Here is a 23,293-nt window from a genome sequence, read left to right as displayed (position 1 = left end):
ATATGAGGAACTGAGCACACGAGAGAAAGACTCCCCACAGAGGAACACGCGCCAAATGAATAACTGAGCAACCAAGACAAGAACTTGCCACATGGAGAACTGATCAAACGAGGGGAGCACTTGCCACACAACGTGCGGAGCAGGTGAGAAGACCCCTTGCCACATGACGTACTGAACAGGCGAGCAGACCACTTGTCTCATGAAGTGCTGAGAAGCCGACATGGGCCCTTGTTAAAAGAAAAGTTGTCAGAGTCTGGAAGAGTACTTCCCAAGGGAGGGGCTACGAAGCCAAAACACGCCTTTGCAGTGAAGAGGCATTGAAGTCTTGATAAACCAACCTCAAACTCTCCTGAAAAAGTACATTTCCTCGACACCTCCGTAACAAAAAAGATTGCCAGCTACAGACCACAGTATACCTCAAACCAACAGACCTGGCGTCCACCCAGTGCACACATAGCATGCTTCAATATTCAGCCAAGCACTAAGGTACAACCAGATATGCTCAGATTCAAGGGACTGGGATAAGACCAAACAACCTTTGAGATTAGACTTCATTGACCAGGAACAACTGCAGAACCGTGGATTCATCTCCAAAGCTTTAAGAAACACACAAAGGACAGCGCAGCTAGAGAGTATTTTTTTATGAACCCAACCATATCCTTGATCTAAAAGTTGCTGTAATGAAGAGTAATTTCAGGACCTAAATAAGCCATGCCGACCTGCGCATTAAACTGCATACACGTTTTCAAAGCATTGACAGGGGGCTTGAACAGACATTGCAGCTTCATGATCATTAACCTGAAAGACTCTCACTTTTTCCACCCATAAAGATGAAGTGGTTACGGTATTAATGCCCGACACAGCCCATCAATACCCGACCATCATTTCACTAGATCCACCAGCCTCTGAGGCAGTGTCCTGTTGCTGGACTCACTCTTATTAACTCTCTGGAATCCCCAACCCTACAAGCTTCCAAGAGCCCTTTGAAGGCCTTTGTCTCATGTAAATCTGCCCTTTCCTCATGAGGTGTACAGAAACACAATCTCATTGAGGCAATTTCACCCCAGCTTTGCCCCACCCAACTTGTGTCAATGGCCTAACACATGATTGAGTGTACTCCCTCTCTAACATCCCTCTAAGTAATATGTGGATGACTGTGCCACCACCAATCTCTCAAAAGTACTAGCCAAACATATACCGGCATTTAGTGGGACTGCACCTCCCACGACAGACACTATTCCACCTCTTCATGCCTTCCCGACGCCATCACAGCAGTGCTTCTTCTACCTCATCCCCCAAATAGTTCAGCGGGCCATTCAAACCTTAACACTGCAATGTTTCGGGGACTGAACCCCTAAAGTGCACGCCTCTCTAAAGAAACTACAAATCAGGGACACAGATCAGCACCGATCAGGAATCACAGAAGGGACTGGTTAGGTTGGGAAATCCTTTGAATCCTTCTTTCCATTTATGGCCAAAAGAAGTGATCACAAAATACCACAAATACATTACTAAATTAGCCTAATTAAGTTATTAATGTGTTCTTTTATTTTGGATAATGCAGGAAAAAGTGGCTTGACTTGGGCTAGCAGGTTTGCAAGCCCCACATGACTTACGTATACTGTGGGAGGGCTCAGAAATATTCCCAGAAGATATGGACATTGGAAAAGGATGTTCCTTTGAAAGAAAACATTCAATAAACCCCAGACCTGTTGAGCTGGAAATCTGGGTTGAGGATAAGGCAATTGACAAGATTAAAGAGAGTGATGCCAAGAGAGCAGCCCTGAAGCAGCCAGAGGAAAAAAGGGGTTGTGGAGAAAGGAGGGACTGTTGCTCCCACTCATCGAATACACACAGAGGCTCAAATAACACAGATTATTGGTTTTGAAAACATCCTAAAATTAGGCTATTTTCTCAAGTATAAAAGTGAAGTTTGCATTGAGAGTGATGAAGGCTGTCAAAGAGATGAATGGAGAAGGAAAGAGATTAAATTGAGAAGAAAGTGACCACATACTGTTTCCCGAGCGCAGAGGGTATTTAAATGAAACTAAAAGAAATGGAGACCAAGAGACCAAGTGGGACAAATGTGCGTGGTAGCCCAAATCCACATAAATATCCAAGTATATAGGTTTGAGATTAGGCAAGGAATAGTTGGACCGGACTTTGAACCTTGCTTTTGTTTCTTTGGCAAGAAGCTACATATACAAACTACCAGGCAAGGTAGCCTCACTCTAAGCTACTAGATTTCTGATCTCACTGTGCATGTGCTATTTTGACCCCTGAGGGGAAACATGTGAAGATGCGTCCATCTTCAATATGACACTTGTAAGGACTGCTCAACCCCAACTTCTCCTGTGTCAGATGGATTGTATTACACCATAGAGAGTTTGCTCACCAGAGGCAAGCCCTGCAACACTGCCTCTTTCAAGGGAACTTTTGAAAGACCAAAGAGGGGTAGGTTTTGGAAAGACCATGTACAACGCTGTGAAGGACTCTTGTCACTATCCTGCTTTTACATGGATCCAGGTAATCCCTAATGATCAGCAGACTCCACAATGTGGAGTGTCTGTAAACTCTGTCAGATACCAAAGCACTTCCCCCGATGACAAGCGTTCCCAACCAAAGGTTGACACCTCTATCGAACTAAGATCAGAGTAGGCTATAAACTATAATAAAAGCTCCTTTTGCAAATCAGTAAAAATATTAGATAACATATCTTCCCATTTGACTTTTAAATCAGAAACTTTACCACAGACATTGTAGTACGACTAAATTATTGGAACCAATTTTGATCTTTAAAACAATGACAGCTGTTTCTTAATAATTCGCCTGACATCTGCAAGCACTGCTCTGGATTCAGTGAGTGCTATTTAATGATGAACTTTAACTGCAGCACTCTAACGGAATATATTATGCCCTTCAGGAATTGGCCATCTCCAGATAGTTTTTACGCAGCACTGTTTGGTTCAATTTACCAGTATTTATAAAGGTTTATATGTTACCAAACGCCTTGTGTTCATTACAGTAATGGCAGTTGTGCTGCATGGGTGTCAATACTATAACCAAACATTGCACAGTCTGGCTTCCCCTCCATTTGGGAGTGAAGGGTTTCTTTGAGCTTGATGGCATAAGGACATGCTCTGGCTTGTTGAGAAATTACATATTTTTTGACCGAAGCAAAACCGCCCATCACCGTTGCCAAATGTGCCGCTTAGACACCCGGGTTCCACATCCACTATTTCTTTAGCAATTGTCTCTTCCTTTTTTTGAATGACAAATCTGCCATACTCTTTCTCCGCTTATCTACGAGTGTTTTTATGTGGTAGTTGCTACAGTAGTTAGACCATCTGTGTAGAAAGACTCATTGCCCTAAACTTCAACTACTCCTCTTAACGCTCTGTATTGTGCTTGGTCCACTGTGATGCTTAATGAGAAATGAGACACTAAGCTCTGCATCAACAAAATAGGAACATAAACCATGCCAGCACTAAATACAGGAAGACTGCTGCTCAGCACCACGAAGCAAATATATTTTAAGATGGCCGCACACAAAAACATGCTGAAAGACAAGGCAGGACCATAGAGGATGAACGAATACGAAAAGAGGAGAGCAGAAGAACATGTTACTTACCCCTGGTAACGTTCTTTCGACTGGATGTTCCTCCAACGTATTCCTCATCTTTGACATTCAATATCCAGCTTCAGCTGCTCTGGAAAAACATTTTTGGCAGTGGGTGCTGTGCCTCGATACAGTCGACTAGATGCCCCTCGAGGATGATGTAATTGAAGGCATATATAGCATGCACAGTGCCCGTTGGCTTCAGTTCTGTTTTTTCTTTCAGTCGAACTACCCGCATCAACACATGTTTGACCGTACTAGGCTCTGAAGGAGCGAAAGCTGTAATAGCACGGGAAATTCTACTGCAGGGTAGGCTCGGAGGGCCATGAAGAATACGTGGCAGGGACATCCAGTCGAAAGAACGTTACCAGGGGTAAGTAACTTGTTCTCCAAATGGATTGTGTCCTCCCATGTATTCCTCATCATTGATAGACTCCCAAAGAAGTGTTTGGTGGAGGAAGTAAGAATGTATCAATGGTTTCCATGAACAGAATGGAGGACATCTTTTCCAAAGCTTCCATCCTGACCTAGGGAAGAATCAAGGCAGTAATGCTTCTTGAAAGTGTGTATTGTAGACGATGTAGCTGCCTCACAAATGTTTTTAATAGGAACACCTCTTTGCAGATGCGAAGAGGTAGACAAGTCACTTTGTGGAATGGGCCCTCAAGCCATCTGGAGGATCTTTGCCCCCCAGCCTGTAGCATTCTGAAATTGCTAGAATGATCCATCTGGATATGGTCTGCTTTGTTACAGACTGACCAAGTTTGTGACCTGTATAACCTATAAAAAGTTGATCATCCAGACGAAGCTTGGACAATCTAGGAATGTAGAAGCAGCTTAGAGCTCTACGTGTATCTAATCTGTGCAACCTCTCTTCCTCCTTGCCAGGATGAGGTGGAAGATAGAAAGTGGGTGATACAATCTTTTGTCCTACATGAAAATCTGAAATGATCTTAGGCAAAAATTAAGGCTTAACCCTCAGGTCAACCTTGTCCTTGTGGAATACTGTAAAGGGTGGTTTAGATGATAGTGACTGCAACTCACTCACTCTACGGGCTGAAGTTAGTGCTACCAACACAATGGTCTTGAACGTTAGTAACCTTAAGGGACATGAATGTAGTGGTTCAAATGGTGCACACTTAAGACATTTTAACCTCTGATTAAGGTACCAAACAGGAACCTGAAAAGGATATGGAGGGAACACATTGGCAAGTCCCTTCAGAAATGGAATCACCAGTGCATCTTAAAATATGACGTTTCTTCAGACGAGCGCTTAAGGATGGATAGCGCCACCAAATAGCCTTTAATTCTTCCAACCTGTAGCCCCAGATAAGCTAGGTACAGTAGAAAGGATAACACCTCAGGCGTTTTGCATAGTAAATTGTCTACATTCTTGTACCTGCACCAGCTGCAGAATTTGTTCCAACAGCAGCGGTACAAGGACTTCTCTGCTGGCCTTCTGGCCGAAAGCAAAACCTCCATTACGTCATCTGGGAGGTCCCATTCCTTGTAGCTCAGCCTCTCAGGAACCATGCGTGAAGGCCGAATGTCTTGACTTCTGGATGGAGAACCCAACCCTCCTCTCACTAGTGAAGGCCCTCTCTTTGTGGAAGATGTATTGGAGGACAACTGGAAATGTCCAGAAGGTCCGGGTACCACGTCCTACTGGCCCAATCCAGGGCAATTAGGATCATGTGTTTCCTGAACTTTCTCAACCTCCTGATCATGTGAGGAATGACGGGGACCAGAGGAAACCCGTAAAGGAGTGGAAACTCACAGTCCACGATGAACGAATCTCCTAGAGCTCCTCTTGGTGGAAATTCCCTGGAGCAGTACAATTCACACTTGCTGTTGACACTGGCCACGAACAGGTATACTTGAGGGGTTCCCCAAAGGGCGAAGCACAGATCAATTGAAGGACTTCCTGAGCTAGTTCCCACTCGTGGAAGACTCTGCTCTGCCTGCTCAGAGGGTCCACCACCGTGTTCTCCTCTCCGGCTAGGTGAACAGCCGACAGGGAGATTCCTTCTTGAATTGCCCAGTACCAGAGCTGCATTGCCTCTCTGCACAGTGATAGTGACCCTACACCTCCTCTCTCGTTGAGGTAGTACATGGCCACTGTATTGTCTGTCATTATCAGGACATTCTTTCCCTGTACAGAGGACATAAAAGCCTTCAGCGCAAGTCTGATTGCTCTCAGCTCCAAAAGATTGATGTGTAATTTGGACTTGGATGCAGACCAACAACCGCTGATTGTCAGATCATTGGCGTGGGCTCCCCAAACGGTGAGTGAGGCCTCCGTCACTACTGTAACTCCGGCCATGGTTGCCATAAAGGTTCGCCCTTCATAATGTTGTCCACTCAGGCACACCACAGGAGATCCTGTGCGACCCTGCTTGGAACATGAATTAGGTCTAACATGTTAGTCGAGAATTGAGACCATTGTGTCCTGAGAGCCCATTGAAGGGATCTCATTCTCAGGCGAGATTCTGGCACCAGAAAAATGCAGGATGCCATATGGTCGACCAACCTCAAAAAGTTGAGGGCCGGGAGACGCTGGGCACTCTGAAACTTGGAGACCATCTGCAGAATCACTTGAGCCCTCACCTCGGGTAGCGAGTGCTTTCCCAAGGATGTATCCAGAACACCCTGATGAACTGGAGTTTTTGAGATGGTGTCATAGGGGACTTGTTGTATGGAGGGAGAAGCCCAGTCTGTATAGAGAGCGGCAGGTGATATTGAGATGATCTAGGACTTGTTCAGGAGAACGTGCCCTGATCAGCCAATCATCCAGGTAGGGGTAGACGTGGATCCACCCTCTCTGAATACCCGCGGCCACCACTGCCATCAGTTTTGTGAAAACCCTCGGGGCAGAGGTCAGCCTGAATGGCAGAACTTGAAACTGATGAGAACCACCAACAGCGAACCTCAGGTATTTCCTGTGCTTGAGATCGATTGGCACATGAAAGTAAGCAACCTGAAGGCCCAATGACACCATCCAATCCCAAGTTGGAGGGCCTAAAGGATCTGAGAAAGTGTGACCATCTTGAACTTGTCCTTCCTGAGGAACTTGTTCAAGTATCCCTAGTCCAAGATGTGTCTCTGTCCACCGTCCTTCTTGGGGATTAGGAAATATGGAGAGTGCCATCCTCTCTGCTCGAGGTACCGGCTCTATAGCACCTTTCTCTAGCAGGGTCAAATTTTCCTGCACAAGGAGCGGATCTGGAAACCTCAAAAAATGGCTCCTTGGTGGATGATTCTGAGGTCTTTAAATGAAGGGAAGGCAGTAACCTTGGGCTATGGTTTCTAATGCTGAAGCATCGGTAGTAATGTCTTGTCATCCTTTCAGAAGCTGAGACAGTCTGCCTACCACATGGGGTGTCGTGACCCAAGACCTCAGAGAGGTTTTGAGGTGGCTGAAGTAGTGGCTGTTGGTAAAGATGATGCTGCTTGAGCGGGCTTTGCACCTCTCCCTCGTCCACCATGAGGGAATCTTCTTGGGCTTCTTTGACCAGTCATTCCTCTAGCTCTTCCAACTGAGGAGTAGTAGCAAAAGCATCTACCCCTCAAAGAAGGGCCACTAGGGTGAAAAGGCTGAGGCTGCCTAATAGCATCCCCCAAAGATTTGGCTGCAACCTTCGAGGTCTGCAGCTTCTCAAGGCTTTCGTTAGCCTTGCTTCCAAAACGATGAGACCCATCAAAAGGCATGTTACGGAATCTAGACTGCACGCCTGGAGCACATTCAGATTTCCTTAACCATGCAAATCTTGCTGCCATGGCTCTGCTGATGCTGTCAGAAAAATCCAGATCCTACTTAAGAGACTCACACATGTCTTCCTTGCCGTCCCCAACAATAGCCAAGAAACCGTCTCTTTCCGTCCCTTTGGGAATATGCTCAGCCAGCATAGAAATGCAGTCCCATAGAGTGTATGAAAACTTTGCTAAGGCACATGTGGAGTTGACTGACTTAAGAGCCATGCTCCCCGTAGAAAATACTTTTCTTGCCCATCCATCTACTATGAGAAACCAGAAGGTGTCTCCCTAGTTAGTCCCTGGGATATGTCATCCAGGTGGCCAGGACATAGTCATTGCTATTGGATCCATTTCCTGGGGCTGGACCAGTGAGGGAGGATCACCTAGATGGGGGTCCTTGGGGAGTGGGACACCGACAAGTGAGACGCAGTATCCCCCTTCTTTCAACACCTTTTCCCCATCCTACCACGTAAGATATTCCAAAACACTACCTCCAACCCTTTCCCTACACTAACACTTTTGCACAACACAAAAGACAAGAGAATAATACCCGAGCCGTTTACCTCCCAGCACAAGAGTCAGGCAAAGTCAGGCAATTGACCAGAATCACACACACATGACTGCCCTGTCTCTTCTCCACAGGGATAAAAGATGGAGCATGAGAGCACAGGAAGAGCCAGCCAGAATGCACAATGTAAGGGCTAACTCAGCACAGCAGTTCAAGAGAGGCGAAAGACGGCGAATACCGAGAGGGTGACAAGGAGAGAAGTGACCTTGCCCTTTCCGATGAAGTCCCATGAAACCTGTGCGGACGGAAACATAAGAGAGTTTTGAGGTTGCGGTTTCTTCCTGCACCACCAAACTTTCTGGGGTGTGGTATTTTGGTAAGTAGTTTGTTTCACTACTATATGGGCGGTACTTTCTTGTCAAGATCTTGTTTACTGCCAGACTTGACTGGGGGGTCCCCTTTTCTGAAGAGCAATGCGGAAAGATAAATTGGGATCCTTTCACAGACCTTTATCAAGGATGTCTGTTAGATCATCCTGCTCTAAGGGGAGAGCAGGTCTGCTCCATCCCAGGTAATCTACTACCTTAGACATCAACTGCCTGTATGAGGCATCTGCATGTTCATCAGAATCAGGCTTTCCAAACTCTAACTCTGGGGAAGTGTCCACTCCACTGGCTGTTTGCAAATGTCCATAAAGGTCCTTTAGCCTGGATTCCTCCGATATAAAACTATCAGGGACATTTGGTGTACCATACTGTAACCCAAATGGCGCATCATTATCAGATGGCTCATTGTCCACATAAGTAGAGGTTATCGACTTAAAGTAATCCCTTCTTGGTAAACGAGTGAACGTTCTCTCTGGTAAGTGCGTCAAAGATCAAAAGAATTATGAGCTTGATGCTCAAGGAGTCGATGTCTTCGATGAAGACGTATTCGACTTCGATGGCGCAGCTGGCATCAATGGTGCAGCTGGGGTCGATAGCGCAGCTGGCGCCCACCTCAACTCATTTTTTTACTTCTGACTCGAAGGATTCTTCGATGATTTTTCATTGTGTCGAGGCATCGACGGCTCTCGGTGCGTATCTGGCCTTCAACTCTGACTCAAGGGCGTCCAGGATTTGGTTTGAGCCCTTTCCTTACTGGTTTTAAAAGGCGTGGTAGGCACATGGCTTGTTGATTCAAACCTGAATGCTTCTCATTCGGCAGGAGTGGAGGCCTTACTGGGAAAGGATATAGCTTTCTCAGGATGGCGAAGTGGGCAACTTATGGTTCCTCGTCGACTTCCCCGATGCCGATGAGGGGTGGGAGCCACGACCTGACCTTGACCTTTTTGCCTTCTTTCTTCGAGCAGAGTTGCCTCTGGCATAGTCAGAAGAAGGTTTCTTCGACAGGGTAGTTGATGGGGATTTCCTAGGGTTTCTACCTACCGCTAATTTCGCCTTATGCTCCTTCAGAGATTTTCTGGTCATCGATTGACATTTCGATCAGGCCGAGGTCTTGTTCTCCACCCTGAGACACCACAAGCATACTCGATGCAGATGGGTTAGCAACATCTTGGAAGCGCAGTCTTGACACTTCTTAAACCTGGCCTTCGGGGTAGACGGTGTCGAAGACGAAGACATTTTTGTATATTTCATGAAGGAAATACTGAAGTGCGCCGTTGTTCTTCGAAGCCTAAGCTTACTCGGAAAAACTGAACTGACGCCAGCGGGCGCTGCACACGCTATATATGCCTTTTATGACATCCTCGGATGGAGGCCCTCGAGGGGCATCGAGTGAACTGCATCAACACAGCGCCCTCTGCCAAAAAGAAATTCCGAGGCAGCTGAAGCTGGATAATATTTATGAAAGATGAGGAATACGTGGGAGGACGGAATCCAATCAAAAAGGGGAGTTTCAGTCTCATACCCAGAGGCAGCCTAAGTACTATGTAAGCAATAGCCTAGAGCAGGTGTTAAGTGTGCCCGGAAAGTAGGCGGTACGATATGCAACATCACTTGGCTGGCTGACAGCTTGACCTTCAAAAGTAATAGTCAAGCAGCAAGGACAAAAGTAACAAACTATCACAGTTTGAGGACGCTTAAAAAAGCCTACTTAAGAAAACAGAAGTCACCCACATTCTGCAATTTCACTTTAGGGCAACTAACAATAAAGGTTGATTTTGGGGTGAATGAGATTAAACATGGAGCTGAGATGTCTTGTTGGCTACTTTTGCAGTCCTAGTGCTATAGTCAATTGTATCCAACATTTTACTTTGCAGAAAAGCAAGTATTCAACTGCAAGGCTAATCCTAAATCACGTTCAGTGTGCTCAAACTAACCTTTAAAATCAGTCCTCAAAAGGTAAAAGCAGCCGTTTTGGCTTTAGTATAGCATTGGGATATGCATTTGTCAGGCACTGCAACAATGGCACTACCTTGCCATAACATGCAGGAGCTGAATCCTGGCAATCTGATGTCGGTGACCTGCAAATGATTATTAATAGGTATACACAAGACACAAATGTTGGCTTGGCTACTGCTTTTTTTTTTTTTTTTTAAACAGGACTTCATTGCTAGGAACACATATGGGACAGACATTTTGCTTATAAATCAAATGGTTGAAGGCACACTTGGTTAAGACGTTTTTTATTACATAAGGAAGCCATTTTACAGTTGCCATGAATTCGCAAAATATTGCTTACAAATAACACTGGCAGTTCCCATACAGCACAATGTTTGATTATCCTGCATGAAAAAGCTAGTCCAAAGAGATCCCAGGAGTCTGTGTTTTGGCCAGGAGGGGCGAGTCTACCCACCCATAGGGATCGACATCTCCATCTGCGGTGAATTTGTGGGAACAAAAAGCAATATCCACAAGTTGCATGTCGCTACTTACATTCCAACAGCCTCCTGTCTGGTTACCAAGGCAATAGCTTTAGCGTATAGGTTCCAAAACTAAAAATGACACGGCTCTGGGTTAGGATACAAATATACTACAAACTCGGTTCAGATTTTAGATTTACGGTGTGCATATGGATTAATAAGGTCACAATACAAATTTAAGGGTCATTGCGTGTCTGTCTACTGTGAACGGAATGAATGATGTGAGCAATGAGAAGGGCATTGTTGCTGACAATCTGGACACTGAGGGAGATTCTATTGAATGTGTGGAGGGGAGTTGCCCAGTCCCAGTTAATATGGAAGGTATGGGAGAGGGGGAATTCTAGGACAAACCCCCTGGGGGCTCACTGTTCAGGGTCTTCAAGGTCCGTCCAACTGGAACCTCTACAGGGTCTTACTGAGGGGGTTATGGACCGACCAACAACAAAACAAAGCAAATTACACATTATGGGAATATCTGCAGTAGGAAGGGGCTAATGTTGGCGGTACTCAGGCGGCCCATCGCGGGGGTTTGGTTGCTACAGTTGAAGGAGATTCAGCAAGTGAACACTCTTCGACTACAGGGGTTGGGGTAAGAGTGGGCAATGTTGGGATCGAAGAGGGCAGCAAGAAGAGGGATGAAACCTGTGGTATACTGGTGGGATGGGCTGTGGGGAAGACAATTGATGGAATAAAGTTCTTGAATAGATTGTGTATCTTGGATGTTTTTAGCACAGATCTATCATTACAGATAATTCTGCCCTTAGTTAACAATCTATGTATGGTGAGTTGTTTTCACTCACCAATTGTGTCCAATATGGTATGGGAACAGAGGGCCAACCTATTGTCTCTCGGCCATGATCTATAGCCTCTAAAAGCAGCCATTTGTCTGGGGCCTGGTATATTTTAGGGTCTAATGAGGGAGTGGAACCAGAGGATATTCTTTCTAAGTTCTTACAGAGAGCCAATGATTTGTCTTGGATGGGGGCGGGGGGGGCTTAAAATCTTTGATCTAAATCAACAAGGGTTGGGACATCCCTAGCAACATTGGAGTGTGTCCAATATCTTGGAAGGTCTGTGGCTTGATCAACCTAACTACGCTTTGGACAAACATTTGGCTGCTTGAAGCACCTAAAATTGTATTGCTGCAGGAAACTATGTCTATTGTACTCTTTGATTTGGATTGTTACCAGACCTTTACTAGACCTGCCACTTTCTCCGGTTTGGGACGTCCGAGGGGAGGGCTTGCAGTGGCTATTGATCTTAACCTTAAACTGTTGTCTGAGATCTTCTTTGAATCGCAGTGGCCATTTGCTGTTAAAATGACTCACACTGGATCCGGGGGGGCGTACCTTGTGGTGAATCCGTATCAAAATCCAGCCACTGTGTCTCTTGAGGATATAATCCAAAACTTAAGGCAACTACTCGAGGATTGGTGGGGAACAGGCCTACATTATTCTAGCTGGGGATTTCAATTCCAATTGTGCAGAGGGTGCCTTGCTGAACTGCTGTTCTATCCGTACACACCTCCAGGCCTTGAATGTGAAGAGGGGTCTTGAAAGCGATATGTTCCAACTGGAGGATTTGTCCACTAGAGAATTCGCATACACTTGGAATAGAGGGAATTCTCGATCGAGGATCGACTAGGTTTATGTCACTACCAGTTTGGGAGCTAGATGTGGTTGGTTCTTTGTGCCCTGCGGATCCCGGTGTGGGTGACCATTTACTGTTGACATTTTTGCTGGATACTGGAACTACAGTATGATGGAACTACAAGATGGTATACAAGTTCACTCAATTTATTTCCAAGAGGTTTGCTGAAATGAGGAAGGGGGTGTTGCCACTTGGGTCTCCAGATGAGCGGGTCAATTTTGTCCACTGTATTGCTAACAAAGGTCTTGACGCTCTGGGTCATCTCAAGAGGATTTCGACTGTGCAAAGAAAGTGCCATACCTTTGATCATAGGATTCTGGCCTCTAAGAGAGCCAAACAACAAGCTATCCGTGGGCTCAAGAAACAAAAATTCAACCCTGTGGAGTATCAATTAGCCAGGAAGAAAGTTGCACAGACCCATACAAATCTGGTCAAATCCCTGTTTGTTGAGTCTTACGAACTAGATAATCTGTGCATGCTGGATAGCTTATGTGTGGGCAAGGAGACAAGCTTTTGAACTAACCTCACCTCTGCTTGTGGGGAGCGAACCACGGTTATCGATTCTGTCTTTTCAGAAGTCACCGGGTGGCATTATTTGAGGCTAAATACTCACTTCCGGAGCATATGGTCTCCTGTGCGGACTACAATTTGGGACTGGTGGAGCGGGGGGGGAGGGGGGGGAGAGATGAGTGTCAATGGGAAATGTCTGATATATTTGGCTATTAAAAGTCTGAAACCGTCGAGGACCCACAGCCTGGATGGCATTTCGCCATTTGTTCTAAAGAGCTCTCCTTCTCTGTGGGCAACTCTTCTAAAGTTCCTCTTCAATGCAGTATTTATGTACTATCTTATCCCGCCTTCATGGGTTCAGTCGATCATCATACCTATCTACAAGAAGGGCGATCCTGCTGACACTGGCAATTATAGACCGATTGCCTTCATTGATGCCACCTGTAAGGTCTTTTCTATTCTACTCCTTAGGGACCTTGACTACCACATTAGGCAACAGTTATTTTTTTTTCAAAATTCCAAGTTGGGATTTGGAAATAAATGGGCACACCACTTAACACCACTATTCTTGCGCATATCCTATCTAATATACACACTAAAGATGTGGGGGAGGTCTATATGCCCTCCTTGGACTTCTCAAGTGCCTTTGATTGTGTGGTGAGATCCCAATTGTGGAACAAACTCCTAAGCTGAGACGTACCCAAAAAGTTGGTTCAGTTCTTGGCGCTGCTTCACTCAGGTACCTCTCTGAGAGTGCGCCTTATGCGTGAGGGTTGTCTTCTTGTATCCGGACTTGTGTGGGTTTGAAGCAGGGCTGTACTATTGCCCCCGTCCTCTTCAATCTGTATGTGTGGGATGTGGAATATTGGTGGAGGGGTGAGATAAAGACATTGGCTAGATTAGGTAGTCTCAGACTTCATTGGTTAGCCTTTGCAGATGATTTTATCCAGGTCGATCATACACCCAGGGGCCACCAACATTAATTAAATTTATTTGCACAGTATTGTACCTCCACAATTTGTACTCTAATGGGGGTAAATCTAAAATGGTCATCTTTTCCATGGGAAAAAAGATAAACACTGTTCCTGGAATCTAGGCGGGGTGAGACTGGAACATGTGGACTACCTTAGGTATTTGGGTTACAGCTTGAGCAATCGTTCCTCTGGTGTTATCTGGAAGGAAGGCCTACAGAGCAGCCCCCCCCCTCTGACCTCTCAAATGAAATGTATCTACAGAAAGGTGTGCACATTTTCTGTTTTGCCAATTCAGCGTTTTTATCTGGCTAAGGTTGAATGTGTGTTACTGTATGGACTCGACTTTTGCCTACTAGACATAGGTGACTACCTCAATGTTGTGCAGGGTAAACTGTGGAAACAGGTCCTGGGTCTTTATACTGCTAATCCCAATTATATTATCAGGCATGAACTTTGCCTCACCTTGCTCAAGGCAAGGCCCACTATACTTGCCGTATGCTGGTTACCTATTCCAAGATCCTCTGTCCATCCCCCAATAGCCTCTACATGGATCTGTACAGGATCACTAAAGAAGCCAAAGTCCCTTCCGCCAATTCCTTTATTACAAGAATGCAGGACATTCCAATTCATATTGGTGGAATGGAAGAGGAATAAGTTACGTAAAGGCTAAATTGTACAAATTAGACTGTGTGGAAAAAGTTGACAATTCATTTGTATACTAAATACACCGAAAATGCCAAATGTGTACACAAAATTGAATAGATCCCCGGGATTTGCAGAGGTTACCCTGCAGCAGAGTTTGTGAGGTCCATCTACGCTTTCGCCTCAACCAGTTTCACTCTAAAGAACGTATCATCCATTGGAAAGGTCAACAGTCTCTATTTGATAACCGGCAACCCTAAAACATTGGGTCACTGCCTGTCCTTACTTTCAGGAAAGTAGAGAAAGATGTTTTAATCAAAATGCTCTGAGGGAATATGATTTCTCTATTGACCTTTCTTGGTCTCGGCTGATGTGTGGCCATAATGTATCGCTTATTGTTTCTTTGTATCCATTTTTATTATGCGTTTCTGTTCTTATACAGTGAGAATTGTTTATTTCCTGTTCCTTTTGTATTTCTGGATCTGAGTTTCTTTTTTGCGTAAGGTTGCTTTGGTAACCAATATCACAATTAAAAAAAGGAAAAATAAATCATTCTACAATCCCAGACACTGCAACCGTCATTCAGAAAATGATTAAAAAGCAACTGCAGCAGCGGGGTCAAGAATATCCCATTCATCAGGCGAAGCTTACAGCGGACCCCAGATTTGAAGCTCTATCCCTACCCCGGCCAGTGGTCACACACTGTATGGCAAAATGTAGATTAACAAGCAACAGACACTGATCTGCTTTCCAGGATAATGGAGTTGCCACCTGGAACCAAAGGATGATATGAATACCACCATCCCAAGATCAATTAGAAGATTATCGCTGACATGAGAGCATGCACATAAAAAGCCTCTGGGTTTTGATCAGAAGTGCACAAGACACAGGAAGCAATATCAAGACAGATTCAGGAAATTGACTTGAAGCGAAAAGAACAACAAGCATGAGGGTACAGATTAAAACTATTCACTTCATGAAGAGATGTTTAGGGAACAATTTTCTCAAAGGTACTGTGATTTTAAAAGTCAAAATTAAGGTAAATCTTATTGCAGTAGGCTATAGGATGCGGCTAAAAGTCAGACAAGTAATTGAGCAAAATAAGAACCTCCTTGCACAAATAAAAAGTCTATGCAGATCAGCGCATACTGGTGATGCAATATAATACTGTTCAATGATTGGGCCTCCACCAATATCTTAGGATGTCGTAGCCCAAGCACTCTTTGCTAAAAACAAAACTTTGGCCCTGAAGGTGTCAACTGCAAACTGATCAGGAATTGGTAACATGGTGGTAACATAAAACACTGGGCTTTCAACGAAGATAATAGAGGGCGGTATAAAGGTGTCCTTTATGAAGGTTAAAAAAATAGCCAAACATTTTACCTATCAATAATATTGATATTTTATCAAACAATGTGGGGCGTACTACATGCCATTTCCAAACATAAGACCATCTCTTACAGGACACTAACAGAGTGAGGTGCGGGTCCGTCAACATGATGTTACGTTTTGGTGAGAGGTCATTACAAGTCTCATTGTCACAACTGCTCGCATGCTCCCTGGATTCAGGATAGCATCATGCTAAATAAGTAGCCTGTAAGATTTGGTCAATAATGTACAAGATTGCTAATAAATGTATAGTGGGAACACACTGGGCTCACGTTTTCTAGCAATATCAGTGTTAACTCTTACCATGTTTGAACTAAAGGTTAAAAAAAAGCTTACACAAATCTGAATTGTTTCTCCTTTAATAGCATTGCTGGAATGTTTCTTTACTGGTTCCTGTGCAGACCCATACTGGGTTTAAGCAACAAATAGATGGCACTGCAGTGGAACAGTCTTCAAGCTCCATGTCAGCAGGTATATAATTAGGGAAAGGGGCCTATCCATCATATCCCATAAACTATAAAGGCCATCGGAAAAGACTGGTACATCAGGAGACTCAAGCCAATCTCCTGGAATTTTGTTTAGGTTTAGTGTCTTACTTGTAGAGTCCGGGTAGAATTAGATTTTGACTGGAGGACTTTGCTTTCTTTGGGACTTTCTGATGACGGATGATCACCTGTAGTTCCTTTAGATAGGTAGGAAAAGCCTTTACGATAGGGAAAGGCAGGCCGTTCTCTTATCATTTAAATAAAAGTAAATTGGAAATATCCTCAAGAATCAGATTCCTTATGCCGACCCACCACAGCACGTAAGATGGGACTCAGAGAAAATCTAAGGCATTGGCCTTTTATGCATTGGGTAGAGGCTGCACGGTATTGAACGCAGATGTGCACATCCACTCCTGCTCTCTGAAAGTAAAGTCTCTGGCAGGGAAGTAAGGAGACCGGTAGTAGGAAACTAAACGAGGTGTTTACTGCTGGTGGAAGGCCTCTCATTTTTAGTACTGTCACACATTGCATGAAAATAAAAGAAAGGGCGCGCTAAAGACCCTAAAATTAACCAATATTTGTGAAATTCACTCCAACAGAAGAATTTTTGTAAGTTACTATTTTATGTTTCAATTTTCTATTTTCTTCTTGAATATTATATTTTATTGAGGTGGTCTCATTTTTAACTCGAAGTTTTGCCAGATTAGCATCAAATCTGATATAGTTTAGGACAACCTTTTCTGAGTGATAGTTTAAATTGCATTCTAGAACACAGGTAGTCCATGTACACTTTTGAACTTGTAATATGCATTTCATATGTGCATGGTCTTAGATAGACCACAGAACACAGAAACCGCATGCACGTGATATCTTATTGAGAAGATGCCAGAATTTTGTTAAAAATGTAAGACACCATTTAAAAAGAAAACATGAATGAGAAACCCTATTTTTGTATATCCAGGCAAACAAGTAACGACAATGCCCAATTCAACACTCTACTCTCATCTGAGAAGACATGGGTGGAGCTCTCATCCCATCAAATGTCTTTCAATCAACAAAATTCTTCAACCACCATCCCCTCAACATTTTGATTATGAAGTTGTCAGACTTTACGCAGTCAGTCCTGAAATATTCACTGTCCATGGAAGGTGGAACAATGTGTTCCTGCAGATGCTAAGCCCTCCCCCCCCCAAACCCCGGTCTTCCTTTGCCGTTTCTCAATAAACATGGAGGGCAAAAGTCAAGTTTATGAACGTATTATAGTGAATTAAATGTGTCACACTGACAAGATACAGTTAGTTGAGTTGCTCATTGGTTAATCAGGGTCTTAGAGTGTTGAAATGGCAAGAGGCAGCCAATAAAGCAACTACGTGGATCTTTGAACAGCACATGCTGCAAAATGATGGGTGTTTTTGAGACCCTTTCAGAACTTAAGTGAGTTGAGTGTCTGTTGCAGAGGATATTTAAGCGGGACATCAACTCATTGCTTTACTACTTGTTTCATGCTACAAGGTCAGACCATCTTACTGATTCAGTAGTACTGCTTTGTGCACATTATTTGCTTAGGGCAGAGGTAAACCCAGTGCTGCTGACTGTTTTTGCAGTTTTTAAATCCGAGACATAGCCTTGCCCAGAATGACAGGTTCAGGGAATAATCTGCTTCCTGTTTAATCCAGCAACTGTTGCAGTGACCAGAACTTGATAGTGCCCTCAAAACAAAATCCATACATTGTTAACAGCCACGACCAAAAACCATCCACAAAAACAACACTAAGTCTTTGAAATACCTCAACCCATTGGAATTTATTTTTAGTAAAACATCAAACAAAAGAAAAAATGCCCTCAATAATTTTGCAATTAAAAAAACGTTAGAGACCTACAATGTGCTGGCTGACAGGCAAGCCACTGCGCAAGGTGGAGTCTTACTGTGTAGAGACTTATATGCAAGGAAATTGAGACATGGTGAAGATGACATTGAAGGCCTGTTTTGATAGGAGCAGAGCAAGTAAAATAATCACAGCCAAACACATTTGTCTCATGTACAAATTGACCCATCATTAAGGAAATAAAGTTGGGACCTGGTGGAAGATACACACACACATTCAACTGTGTATAAAAAAGTCCACCAAGTGATAAACGTTCCGACAGTGGGTAGACTTACTTGTGTTACCTGAACAATCAAGCTCATGAGAGGGAAGACCTTTTCAAAATACACGAGAAATATTGTGGGAGAAGGTGGAATAAAGTTTATCTTAGACTTTATAAAAGTTATCACAATTTGGACAATCCCTGGAGATCTTTCAGGGATTGTCCAAATTGTGATAACTTTTATAAAGTCTAAGATAAACTTTACTTCTGCGCGAGTCGAGATGCACTGGTAATGAGAGCACATCCATTAAGAGGAAACGCCCTCTTAATGGGAGGACATCTTAAACAAAGATGCTCATAGGTGGAAATGGAATCAGCTTCTTCAAAGACATAAGTGCAGACAGCTACAAGGGAGGGAAAACTACAGGATGATCATAGATGGAACTACAAACTTTTCCCATCTGGTCAAGAGCCTCCTACATCATGTCCTGACCACGGAACACAGAGTGAGAGTCTGACACGTAAAGCAGAATGAGAAGTGGACCTGCATCCTGTCACTATTTCCAGATTTCAAACTGATGGGAAATTCCTAGTAATCATGTTAGACCTGGGAGAGGGAATATAACTAGGACACAAATTTCTCAAATAATAAAGATTGCCATTATTTCAGGCATAATTCTTTTCAAATACAAATCCCAAAAATGTTCCTTGCGTGCAGTGAACCTAGTGAGCGATCTCTTCAGGGTAGGGTCTTTTGGTGGACAGCGTTTTACCACTCTAGGCGTTCAAACAGGTTTCTTCCATCTTCTATCCAGATCAGTATTCAACATCGCTTGGAATTCCAACTTTTGCGATGAGATTTCCGGGTACAATCCTTGATACAGAGTAAAAGACTACAGAGAAAGCATGAGACAGGATATCTGCACCTAGAATTCAGCCCACGGGTACCCATCACCCTAGAACAGGTGTTTAAAAAAGGAAGCTATTGCAACGAGGGGAAAGGTTTACTGCCCAATTAAGTAACAAATGTTGGTAGGAAATGCACAACACTGAAATAATGGATTGGGGTAGCTTTTCTATATTATCTTTGGGATCTTTATTTCAGACTTTTAGGATAATATCTGCAAAAATATGGTTCTATTTTTTTTTAAAGGCACCGGACTACTAGAGAACATTTTTGTTCTGCATATATAAATATTAGCATTTATCTTCTAACCTAGCTGTTGGGAGATTGTAATTCCATAGTAAGGATTCAGCTTATCATACAGCATGACTTACTAATCGCCAACGCCACATGCAGTCTTTGTATTATATTTAGTGTTGCATCCATCCCAACATTCTCCTTTCATTCATAAACTCATTTCTAAAGAATAATCGGATAAGTCAATAAAAGACGGCTGTTCGATGAATGGTCTGGCAACCGTAATTCAGAGCCCTTAAAAGAGATTGCAAAACAACGCAGAGTGACTTGTAATCGTCTGTCCACCATTATTAGTCCGTCTGAGAGTTCAGTATGGCACAACAATCTATATTTTACATATTAAAATGTGTACAAAATCTGCATATTTGAGAAGCACGCATGTTTAGTCATTCTAGGACGTTCACGATCATACCTTTTTTCCTCTCTTCTCAGGCTATCTTGGGAATTTAGGTTAAAATATAATATCCGTAGTCAAAATAAAACATTGAAACTCCTTCCAATCAAGCAAACACATTGATCATGATAAGAAGGCGTCCCACCTAGAAAGAATGTTATAAGTGAAAGAAGCCAGGCGCGAATGCCGGAGTGGCAGTCCAAACATTACCAAGACCAATCTAGAACAGGAGAGTACCTCTGTGAAATCTGCTTTGTGGCCACTCCTCTTCAGTACCAAACACTCCCCACTGTCTCCACAGGTCTGAGTCGTACAAGTGGTTTGCTCACACTAGCTGTGATATAGTTTGTCGCCAGTCGCCTTGCATTCATACAGTTTTTCATTTGTTTGTTGTGCATGCCAATCAGAAGCGGAAATTACATAAATTAGTAAATATATCTTGCGTCACAATTATACAACCTCCACCCCAAAAAAACCCTAACAACCCGTGCGTTGGCCGCCAAAGGCAGCAGCCATTTTCAGAAGCCATGCATAGCAAAGCAAGGAGGCTCGATAGATGCAGGCCCGGCGTGTCCAAGAGGCATTTTTAGCTGGCAATACCAGAATAAATAGACAAGCGAATGGTTCCTCTCCCTGTGCATGGCAGAGCAAGGTCAGAGTTCAGAGGCCCACTGCGTGGGCAGGACAGAAGCACTTGCTCCTCAAGTTCTCCTCCTCTCTTGCCCATTTGACACAATCTAGTTAGCAGTAAAGATGAGCATGTGTGCCTTCCCGCTGCAGCTGTTTCCAGACCCTCAATGTTTCTTTTTCTTTAACTATTTGATTTTGCTTTTACTTTTTGGGCTTCTTGAAAATCTTTAAGGGAAACTTCTTCTTGCCAGGTACGGAGTCGGTCTCTTCTCCTGTTGATCCGCTGTCTTCCTCTCCAGGATTTTTCTTTCCCGCTAGTTGAGGGATACGAGTGCTTTTCGTGTTATTGTGCTTGGATTCTGTGGTGGGAGAGGGCGTCTCGGGCTCAGTGGAGCTTGGACTGTGTGATCGGGAAGAGTCTGACTGCGCTACTCCCGCCAGGCTGATCTCCCCTAAACTGGATGATTTTTCCATCTCTTGCTGCGGCAACACTTTCTTCTCCAGCACAGGGCTGTCGGGCAGGATTGCCTGCAGGGCGCAGAGGCTGGGCGCGTCAAAGTGCTTGTTGCCCCCATTGGGCGTGTGCCCACCTGCCGCGGGGTACTCTTCCAGGCACCTGGCTAACATTGCAGACTTGGAGGTGGGGAGTTTGGTGACCCGATGGTGGTCGCTCAAGAAAGGGAGGGAGGATTCAGAGTCTGAACGAGACAAATCCCTGGAAAGAGAGAAAGAAGAGAATTCAGTGAGAGATGCACAATTAAAAAGCCATTCACTTTGTTTAGTAAATACAGTTCCTCCTAATCAGACTTTACAAAGAGGTATTGATTCTTTTCACTGCACGCGGGTTAATATCACACACCACACCTCTGCAGTGGGGGTAGAATCAGAAAATAAGAGGGATCTTCTTTTCAAAGCAAAGCCTTGATGGACAATTCCAATACCAAGCCATGACTGCTTGCACACTACACTGGCATGCAGAGACTCACTTCCACTGAAGGTTCTCTCACTGGGCATGAACTACATCACATGAGTAATGGTATGTCAGGGTGTAACTGAGCACCCTTCCTGCTGAAATATTATAATAGCTGTCCCAATCAAATGCAACTAGCAATGAGGCAAAACGAATGGAATGCGGCATGGCTTATATTTAGAAAAGAATGTAGTGGTTGTGTCAGATGCATTCAATATACAAAACTATCCGACATTTAAGACCCTAGTCTACCTCACTATAGGCAAACCAGCAATGTCTGCTTCCTAGTGTGTTACATTCACAGAACAGAAGTCCAATGGTCTCGTCCATCCATCTTTTTCGTAAAAGATTCCATGATTAATGTTGTGTTGCTTCAAAGTGTTTTCCTATAAGATTTCCGAAGGTCGACCTTCTATGCGAATAACTAACCCAATAACTGTCCACTCAGAAAGTCAGTCGGAAACTTCCTCTGCCCCCGCTTCCACCACAGACCTTGCATAATGTATTTTTATGGTGGTTCCCCCTTCAACATCCCTTCCGTGAAATAGCACCCATCTCCAAATTCACTCTGCTCAAAACAGACGGGCCATACTGTGGATGTTACCGACCAGTCCTCCTCGCCCCCCCTTTCCATTGTACACAATCCATATTCCTGCCTGTTTTCAGCTACACCCTCACACTCTATTTGCTCCCCCACACTGGATATCCTTTTGCCTTTATTCCTCTTCTCACCCCATTCTGTTTCTTCTTATCCTGGCCCCAAAGTAACGTGTCTGATTAAAAAAAGAATGGTGACATTTTGTGTTTTTTTCAAAAAAATGTGTATCGTCTGTAAAGGTACCCAAAACCATTTTAAGAATTATTGTGACATTTGACTTTATTCAAGGAGTCTAAATGTTGCATCAACGGAGAAGCAAAATAACCACCCACCACTTCCTAAAAATCAGTGTGTCAATCTGTAAATGTTTAAAACATTTGCCAAATTGAATAAAAAGTAAGTGCTGTTATTTGAGCAAGTAATAAGAGTAGACATACCCAACACACGTCTTTAGTTTCCGTACATTTTTTATCAATTCTGAGTGATGTCTTAAGGGCTTGAAGTACATTTTCCATCCTGGCAATCCCCCACTGCCTCAACACAGGGTATGCCATAGCCAGAGAAATGTGGAAAGCTTCCACAAACACCACCTCCAACTGGAATAGCACCCTCATCACCACTGCCTACCTCAACGCTGAACGTCCAGTGCAGGGTCCATCGTGATTATGCCTTTGTGTAATGCGAACACTGGCTCCTATGGCCATCCACTGCTACCTTCTCATGTACCACTTAAAGAAAGCCCTGGGCAACATTTCCTGCTGACGCAACTACATCCTGTGACAAAGTCACATGTTGGCTCGGGAAGGGTACGTGCCTTGAGCCCCTGCACTGTGCAACGAGGACGCAAGGGTCAGAACTTGAGATAGGGAGGATAAGATAACCAAAGAAGAGGGGTAAAAAACACCCCTGTGGGAAAGAGGATAGGATAGGCTCCACTCTGGTGCTTGCAATAAAGTAACAGAGGGTGGGCATTGAGGGCAAAGGTCAGGCATCCACAGGCTGGATACAGTGTCCACTCT

The 23,293-nt window shown here is 44.0% G+C and overlaps 1 protein-coding gene across 6 annotated transcripts in view; it reads right to left on the bottom strand.

The window, feature by feature from the left end:
- Positions 1–10,490: 10,490 nt before the first annotated feature.
- Positions 10,491–23,293, bottom strand: part of STIM1 (stromal interaction molecule 1) — a 591,802-nt gene continuing 578,999 nt past the window's right edge. For 4 of the 6 annotated variants that reach the window (XM_069640356.1, XM_069640358.1, XM_069640357.1 and 1 more), the window contains one exon: positions 10,491–21,421. In XM_069640356.1, the coding sequence (XP_069496457.1) occupies positions 20,908–21,421 (514 nt within the window). In that variant the 3' untranslated portion in view covers positions 10,491–20,907. The remainder of the gene's footprint in view (positions 21,422–23,293) is intronic. The other 2 variants (XM_069640360.1, XM_069640361.1) reach the window with 1 other exon arrangement.

This window comes from Ambystoma mexicanum, chromosome 7q (assembly GCF_040938575.1).
Source record: "Ambystoma mexicanum isolate Mex_15411 chromosome 7q, UKY_AmexF1_1, whole genome shotgun sequence".
NCBI classification, from domain to species: Eukaryota; Metazoa; Chordata; class Amphibia; order Caudata; family Ambystomatidae; genus Ambystoma; species Ambystoma mexicanum.
This window is presented reverse-complemented; position numbering and strand designations above follow the sequence as displayed.